General features: G+C 34.9%; 1 protein-coding gene and 1 non-coding gene across 2 annotated transcripts; both read right to left on the bottom strand.

Annotated features, from left to right (window-relative positions):
* Positions 1-5911: 5911 nt before the first annotated feature.
* On the bottom strand, positions 5912-6601 carry LOC127129624 (uncharacterized). The gene has a single exon (XM_051058776.1). The coding sequence runs from the start codon at positions 6599-6601 to the stop codon at positions 5912-5914; it is 690 nt and encodes a 229-aa protein (XP_050914733.1).
* A 2661-nt stretch (positions 6602-9262) lies between these two features.
* LOC127134019 (small nucleolar RNA R71) lies at positions 9263-9367 on the bottom strand. The gene has a single exon (XR_007807802.1). It is a non-coding gene; the product is annotated as a small nucleolar RNA R71 (small nucleolar RNA).
* Between the last annotated feature and the right edge of the window lie 244 nt (positions 9368-9611).

Below are 9611 nucleotides of genomic sequence, written 5' to 3'. Positions count from 1 at the left end.
AACTCCTTTAATTTATTTTTTCATAATTTATTGAATTAAGTTACTTTTTATTTGATAATTTTTAAGTTGACTTGGCTTTTTAGTTGACTTTTTTATGATTGATGTTTGACATAGGGGATTGCCTAGGGCAATTGAAGAGATCTTTCGATCCTCCCTTGTTCGTCTCATATGCCACATATTAGAGGCCTTTCATCTTGATTTCATTTGATCCTTGCATCATTTCCCGATTAAATTATTCATTGATTCTTTGTGTGCATAGTTTCACTTGTCTGATTCATCTGATATTTTCTATACTTGTTCCTTTCATCCATGCTTCTATTGTTTGATTGTTTAACATGTTTATAATTCTCATACATTTTCTAATGCTCATTTATTTCATTCTTTGATTATTTGATTTGATCATATACTTGCTTATATCTTATCTGTTTAATTAACTGTGGCCTACTTGTATGTTGTATGAGGCATATATTTATTATTGTATGATTGCCATGAACAATCCCCATTCATAACAAATGTACCCCTCTCCCATGAAGTGTATAATGTTTATTCTTTCAGTCTTCATTCAACTGTTAATACAAGAAATAAAATGAACATCCTATAACCATTTCAAATAAGATCAAAACCTCGATCCAACGTCGAGTAATCATTTTCAAAACTTAACAGAACCAGCACGTATTCATCCATCCTTTTGTAAGTCGATTGCTTCATGCATCGCCATTTCTCTTGTAAGTCGATTGCTTCAGGCATCGCCATCTACCACCTGTAAGTCGATTGCTTCATTCATCGCCATCTACCCTTACCCATGGTTCCTCTCCTTGCTCCATTCGTCGATTCTTGTTCCGTTTAGGTAGCACCCATTAGGTAGAACCCTTTTGTATGATAACATAGGTAGAATTCCCTCATTCTTTTGTATGATAACATAGGTAGAATTCCCATATTCTTTTGTATGATAACATATGTAGAATTCCCATATTCTTTTGTATGATAACATAGGTATAATTCCCTTATTTCTTTTGTATGATAACATAGGTAGATTTCCCTTATTTCTTTGCATGCTAACATTAGGTAGATGTCCCCATTTGTAAATCCTAACACTTAGGTCCACATTGCATGACAACTCTAGGGCAGAGCTTACCCATTTTTTAGACCTTCCGTGTGTCTCCGATCTTGTGGCATGTAGTCCGTTCTATTGCAAAGAGGTAACTGCCTAAGACTCGATTCAGCGAGCTGCGACACCTACTGCTAGGACGTGAATACATTGCCCACTCTCCTTTGACACAACTGGTGTCTTCCTTTGTAAGTCCATGTTCAGATGGCAATCCCTAGGTAGCTGAACTACGCTTTGCTCTGATTCTCATTCCAGATGAGATACGTAGGCATAAGACGCGATGTCTGAGCGAGCACACTTCTCCTTCACCCATAGGTAGCCGAGCTACGAAGACTCTGATTCTCATATTCAGATGAGATACGTATGCAGTGGATGCGACATCCGTGCGAGTCATTTTCTTTTGACCTTTTCTTTTAGTAAATAGTACATTAGATAAACGCACACCCTTTAGACAAGAACAACAAGAGTGGATCCCGTAGAGTACTACGGATGCGTAGGGGTGCTAATACCTTCCCTTCGCATAATCGACTCCCGAACCCAAGATTTGGTTGCGAGACCTTGTCTTTTCCTTTCCTTTCTCCAGGTTTACTTCGAGCATTTCCTTTCCCTCCTTTGGGATAAATAACGCACGGTGGCGACTCTTCTGTCATTTCCTTTTCGCCGGTTGTTTTTTCGCATTCCTATTTTTTAGGCTGCGACATTATAAGATCAATAAATATTTTTAAATAAAAATTAGGAAAAAATAGATTTATATTAATATTTTTAGTATTAATTATATTTTTATAAATATATTATATGATTTAAATCATGTCTTTTGAGGTTATCATGTTAGATTAATATATATATTGATCCTATGTTCCTGATAACAAAAGAACAACAAGATCAATAAAATAATATGCGAAAATAGAATTAGAGGTTTTACCTCCAGCCATTGTTGCAGTGTTGTGAGTGTCATGCCTTTGATTCTTCCAAGCTCTTGCTCTCTCAATATAGATGGTGTATTTCTTTTGTCATGAGAGAAAGCTTTGGGGATCAAAGACTATTTATAGGCTTGATTCTACCATCAAGAATTTAAAGCCATTAAAACTCATTACCACTCAATTAAATGGTCATATCAATTTACATTAAAACCAAAATAAATCATACCTTTTTCAGAACCAAAATCTCAAAACAATAGACCACATTAAAATTGGTTTATTATTAATAATTATTATAATAAAAATAAGAAACCGTTACATTCTCCCACTTGGTCCATAGAACTAATTATTGGCATAAATGAGTCATGGAAAACTTACTCAAGAAATAAATATGTGAATCATAGAGATAGTCCCTCTTAAAGCGAGTAGTCTCATCTATGTATTACAACATGTCTATTTTCAAGTATATATCTGTAATGTGGTAACTAACTTGATGAATAAACCAATGTTTACTCTTGGTCCAGATGTAACATATTTTCTCAAACTGATGTGCGCATGAAAATGAGAAAACATCACAATATAAGAGTTTTACTAATAAACTATATGTATACAATCATAAGGAGGACCCAAGTCCCATGTTCTCTACATGATCCTTAAATTTTATTGGTGGCATGCCCTTAGTCAAAGGATCAGCGATCATTAAATCAGTACTAATGTGATTAATAACTACTATTTTATCTTTAACTCTTTCTCTAATGGCTAAATACTTTATGTCGATGTGCTTGCTTCGACTTCCACTTTTATTGTTCTTAGCCATAAAGATAGCTGCTGAATTATCGCAAAAAATCTTCAGAGGTTTAGAAATAGAATCCATGATTCTAAGCCCAGAAATAAAACTCTTAAGCCATACACCATGAGAAGTAGCCTTAAAACAGGAGACAAACTCGGCTTCCATAGTAGAAGTAGCAACCAAGGTTTGCTTAGTACTTCTCCATGAAATAGCTCCATCAGCCATCATAAAGATATATCCTGATGTTGATTTGCGAGAATCAACACAACCAGCAAAGTCGGAGTCTGAATAGCCGGTCACATCAAGATTGTCTGTCTGCCTATACATTAGCATGTAATCTTTTGTTCCTTTAAGATATCTCAACACCTTCTTTGCAGCTTTCCAGTGATCCATACCTGGATTACTCTGATATCTTCCTAAGATTCCAACAGCAAATGCAATGTCGGGCCTTGTGCATACTTGAGCATACATAAGACTTCCAACAACAGAAGCACATGGAATGTTCTTCATTTGTTCCCGCTCAAAATCATTCTTAGGGCATTGATTCAAATTAAATTTATCGCCCTTGACAATGGGTACAACACTTGGTGAACAATCTTTCATTCTAAATCTCTCTAAAACTTTATTGATGTAGGTTTCTTGTGATAGACCCAAAATTCCTCGAAGTCTATCTCTGTGGATCTTAATGCCAATGACATGAGATGCCTCACCCATATCCTTCATATCAAAGTTTTTAGAGAGGAATTGTTTCATCTCATGTAGAAAACCTTTATCATTGGTTGCAAGTAGTATGTCATCCACACACAAAATGAGAAAACAAATTTTACTCCCACTGACCTTCTGGTATATACATTGATCCATGGGGTTTTCAATAAACCCAAATGAAGATATCGTTTCATGGAATTTAAGATACCATTGACGAGAGGCTTGTTTTAAACCATATATGGATCTCTTAAGCTTGCAAACCAAATGCTCACCATTATTAGAAGAGAAACCTTCAAGTTGTTTCATATAAACCTCCTCCTCTAAATCACCATTAAGAAAGGTTGTTTTCACATCCATTTGATGCAACTCAAGGTAAAAATGTGCAACTAATGCCAAGATGATACGAAGAGAATCTTTTTTAGATACAGGAGAAAAAGTATCAGTGTAATCGATTCCCTCCTTTTGAGTAAATCCCTTAGCAACGAGTTTGGCCTTGTATCTCTCAATGTTGCCTAATGAATCTTTCTTGGTTTTAAAGACCCATTTACAACCAATGGTCTTTGCCCCATTAGGTAACTCTACAAGATCCCATACGTCGTTGTTTTTCATGGAATTCATTTCATCATTCATGGCATCATACACAAATTTGACTCTTTGCAACTCATGGCTTGTCTAAAGCTCTCAGGATCATTCTCAGCTCCAACATTATAGTCAGATTCTTGTAGATACACAATGTAATCATTAGGAATAGCTGATTTTCTTGTCCTAGTAGATCTTCTTATGTTTGATCAATATTTTCTTGTGGATCTTATTGTTCAACTAATTGTTCATCATCTTGATGACCAACTTGATTTACTGGATCATCATTAGCTTATGGAGTCTCGATGATTGGTTGATCAACATTCATTTGAACTTGAGGTATGTTGTAAATAGTAACCAATCTATTACTTGAAGTGGAAGATTCATACTCTATATGATCATGCACAGAAATTGAATTTTTGATTTGATCGCTCCCACTAGTCAAATGATTTTCAAGAAACTTTGCATTTCTTGACTCCACAATCCTAGTTGTATGAGATGGACAATAAAATCTATAACCTTTAGACCTTTCGGCATATCCGATGAAATACCCACTAATGGTCCTTGGATCTAGTTTCTTTTCTTGTGGGTTATAAATCCTCACCTCAGACGGACATCCCCAAACGCGCATATGTCGTAAACTCGGCTTCCATCCTTTAAATAACTCAAATGGTGTCTTTGGGATAGCCTTGGATGGAACCCGATTTATAATATAGACAACCGTCTTTAGTGCTTCATTCCACAATGATTTAGGAAGATTAGAGTTGCTAAGCATACTCCGCACCATGTTCAATAATGTTCGGTTTCTTCTTTCTGCAACACCATTTTGGTTCGGAGAAGGGGGCATGGTGTATTGGGCAACAATCCCATGTTCTTGGAGAAACTTAGCAAATGGACCAGGTGCTTGTCCACTCTCAGTGTATCTACCATAGTATTCACCAGCCCGATCTGATCTCACTATCTTTATTTGTTTTCCACACTGGTTCTCAACTTCAGCCTTAAAGACTTTGAAGGCATCCAATGCTTCATATTTATTGTTAAGCAAATAAATATTCATATATCGTGAGTAATCATCTATGAAAGTGATGAAATATTTCTGACCATGTGCATCCATATCAGGACAGCATATGTTTGTATGAATTATTTCTAATATACTTGAACTTCCATTGGCACCTTTCTTAGACATGTTGGTCTGCTTTCCCTTAATGCAGTCAACACAAGTTTCAAAGTCAGCAAAATCTAGAGTATTAAGTACCCCATCTTTTACTAACCTTTAATTCTCTCTATGGAGATATGTCCTAATCTCCGATGCCATAACATAGAAGAATTCTCATTAATATTACACCGCTTAGTGGCAGTTTGAACATGCATTGAACTATAAATGGATTCGATTTGTAAATTAATACGATAAAGACCATCAGACAATATATCATTCCCAACACATTCCGAATTATAAAATAATTCAAACAAGGTGTCTTTAAAATTAAAGGAATATCCAAAAGGTACAAGTCTAGAAACTGAAATCAAGTTTCGTGAGAAACTTGGTACATAAAAGGTCCTTTCTAATTTCAAAACAAAATCATTATTCAAAATTAAATTGCAAGTTCCAATAGCTTCCACATGTGAGCCCATCTTGCTTCCTGATAGGACAGTCCGCTCACTTCCCACTGGCTTCCTTAGGTTTTGCATACCCTGTAAGGAATTTGTTATGTGGATTGTTGATCCAGAATCAATCTACCGGGTGTTAATATTAACATCTGTCATATTAGATTCATAACAAACAAATGAGAATAAATTACCTTTCTTCTCAAGTCATTCTTTGAATCCAGGGCATTCCTTCTTCATGTGTCCTCCCTTTTTACAGAAGTAACACTTTGCTTCTTTCTTGATATCACCTTGCGGTGGTATTTTGAATTTCCCTTTATGATTTACTTGTGACTTGTCAGTTTTGAAAGCTTTGTTCTTCCCGCGAGTGCTTGTCAGCAATGCACTCTCACTTTGTTCCATTACAAGCTTTTGTTCTTCCTGAACACACATGGTCATTAATTCATTGATTGACCATTTGTCTTTATGTGTATTGTAGGAGATCTTGAAAGGCTCATACTCAGACGAAAGAGAGTTCAGAATATAGTGCACCAGGAAGGAGTCAGACATATCAACCTCAAGTTTCTTAAGTTGAGCTGAAATGTCACGCATTTTCATTATGTGCTCACGCACACCTTTCACACTGATGAGTCGGTAGAAGGAAAATTTCATAATTAATGTGCTTGCCAAAGCCTTTTCAGAAGTGACGAACTGATCGTCAATGGCTTTCAGCAAATCACAGACATTCTCATGTTGATCGACAAAACCACATATTCCACCTGTGACCTTAATCTTAATGAACATCACACTGAGCCGGTTGGATCTCTCCCACCGCTCATATAGTGCGATTGCAGCTGGAGTACTTTCATCTGTAATTGCAAGTGGTTCGTCTTTCCTAATAGCATAGTCTATGTCCATCCATCCTAGATGGAGGAGAATTCTTTCCTTCCACACCTTATAGTTATCTCCTCTGAGCTCGGGAATATCACATCGGATATCAGAAAAATTAGCAGGTTGAGAAGGTAAAAAAATAAACAAAATTGATGTCAAAATTTGAGGCATAAATATTATCCGAATTGTATGTATTATCAATATAAACATACCATAAAATAAATCTTGCAACATAAAAATTACATGTGGGCTAAATTTTAATGTAATAAGATTTAAAAAAAATTGCGATAGATTTTTCAAACCTCACACTTTACGTGCATGATATAATTTTGTTTTTCTATCCAAAATTAATACTTTATGATAAAACTATCAAATTATGTACCAATTCATAATTCCTGTGGGCAAGTTATGAAAATATTTTGACATTTTATCCCAATTAATCATACAAATATAATAAAAATTCTTGTAGGATAAAATTCATTATACCACGTATAATTAATTACAATTTTATGTCTAATAATTTATGTGATCTCAAAACTTTAAAAAAATAATCTCAATTAATTTAAGGATGTTGTGGCTAATCCAAATTAATCAAAATTATAACAATCACTAGACATAGTAACTCAATTATATGAGAGAACAAAAATAAATAAATAAGATCTCTTATACAATTGCTTAACAAAATAATAACATTATAAATCAATTTTAATTTTTGCACAAATTTAATTCAAAGATTAAATAATAAGGCATAATAATCAGTAAAAATGAAATCGTATGGATATGAACAAAATCAAAATACATGTTTAACAAAGTAGCCCAGCGGTAACATTCAATAAAACAATATGCGGAAATAGAATTAGAGGTTTTACCTCCAGTCATTGTTGCAGTGTTGTGAGTGCACTGCCTTTGATTCTTCCAAGTTCTTGCTCTCTCAATATAGATGGTGTATTTCTTTTGTCATGAGAGAAAGCTTTGGGGATCAAAGACTATTTATAGGCTTGATTCTACCATCAAGAATTTAAAGCCATTAAAATTCATTACCACCCAATTAAATGGTCATGTCAATTTACATTAAAACCAAAATAAATCATACCCTTTTCAGAACCAAAATTCCAAAACTATGGACCACATTAAAATTGGTTTATTATTAATAATTATTATAATAAAAATAAGAAACCGTTAAATCATGGACCACATTAAAATTGGTTTATTATTAATAATTATTATAATAAAAATAAGAAACCGTTACATCAGACCAATTTTTTCTAGTGAGATGGTGTCTTTTTTTAAAAAAAATAAAATCAATAAATATTTAATATAAAAATAAATTTCAATGAATAAAATCAAAACTTACATGTGTATATATAATATTTTTTATGAGATATATAGTTTTTATTTAGTTTTTTTTAAATCTTTTTTACTTATAATATTTAATTGATAGCAACTCCCTTATTTTCTCAGAGAACCACGCTCCTCCTTTGACTAAGATTTTCTGCCATTAGTGTCTATGAACACGTCAATTCTCACATCCATAAATGTGTGATGGATGGTTTGATCAAAATCCAACATGGGGCGAGTGATGCTAATAATGGGGGAGTGTTACACACAATAGGCACGTGTTGGTAGATGGAGACTAGAACCCAACCCTGGGCAACTTATGGTGTCAGCTACATACTCGTCCCAAATTGGCTTATCTTGCCTCCCTTCGGTCTATCTTTTCTTAGGCAAAACAAAATTATCCCAATACACGGTCCCTTAAGCACGAGGTTTTATAAAGAGCAAAGTGATTTAGTTTGGGGTCCTTTAGGCAAGATTTTAAGTTGAGTCCCTTAAGCGAGACTTCAGGTTGAAGATTAATTGGCAAACAAGAAATAAACATCTACTACGAAACTGTAAGAAAAAGATTTGGTTTTGCATCTGACTTTCAGTATTAAAGAGGGTAGGTCGGAAAATGCAGCGGTGGTTTACGTGGTGGTTTTCGATGGTAGGCGATTTTCGTGGTTAACAGATGGAGCTCATGGGCGAGGGTGGCTTGGCCTGTGTAGGAGGCGAAGGAGTATGATGCAGTTATCCGACACAACAATAGTTTGTGGTGATGGAGTTCATTATTTTCACAATTGGGTAAGGGTGCAGATCGAAGGTGAGCTAGGGAGGGAGAGATTTTCGCCATAGATCAAAGCAGGATCATGGATCCTCTAAAAGTTTCTTCTCTTTGTTTTCTTTTTGAATAGAAAAATCTGAAATATATCTTTAAGAGCGTCATTGATGTATCTTTGATTGGTCTAGGTCAATTGGTCATCCATTCATCAGTCATTTGTTAACATGTATATGGTATGACTTAGGTTTTATTTTTCTTAATTCCACAAATGTCCTTGTAGTGTTATTTTAGTGACAAAATGACTTAACATAAATTAATCAAATGTATTTCAAACTAATTAAAATAGACCAAATAAAATCGAAATGAAGATATAATTAAACTATGTATACCTTTCAATCTTTATGCAATTCGTTGATACTCAGAAGTACATTTGACTAAACCCCAAGGCTATTCGACGTAGACTTTTCCGTTCTCCCTTAGGGTTAGAGCTAGAGCACTGCTTTAATCCCTCCCGTCTAATTCCATTATGACATAGAATGAGCTTAAGAAAACGTTCCTATCCAGACACTTCCCATCGAGTAAGACATCACAACTTAGGAACCAAATTATCTGCTTTAGGCAGACGGGTGAGAATCTCTCTTCGAAGCATGAGAGTGATTCAAGGATCTAATGAGAGCATACCTACATCACGGGCTAGAAAAGTGGCTCATAGTTCACATATTCTACAATGATCTTCTCTACAACACGAGAATGACCCTAGTTGCTGTTGCATGAGGGGCTCTCATGAACAAGTCATTCATTGATGCATATGCACTTATAGAAGATATGGCTCAAAACCATTACCATTGGAAGAGTGAATGCGGTCCCGTTGAGAATACTGCATAAAAGGGTGGAATTTATGAAGTTAGTAACCTCGACCACATGCACACAAAGGTGGAT

The sequence above is a fragment of the Lathyrus oleraceus genome, chromosome 3 (assembly GCF_024323335.1).
Source record: "Lathyrus oleraceus cultivar Zhongwan6 chromosome 3, CAAS_Psat_ZW6_1.0, whole genome shotgun sequence".
Classification (NCBI taxonomy): Eukaryota; Viridiplantae; Streptophyta; class Magnoliopsida; order Fabales; family Fabaceae; genus Lathyrus; species Lathyrus oleraceus.
The sequence above is the reverse complement of the archived record's forward strand: the minus strand, read 5'-3'. Positions and strand labels throughout refer to the sequence as shown.

Bases quoted from the DNA above. Each gene is read 5' to 3' on its own strand.
- LOC127129624 (XM_051058776.1), bottom strand. From the start codon at position 6,601: ATGGACATAGACTATGCTATTAGGAAAGACGAACCACTTGCAATTACA.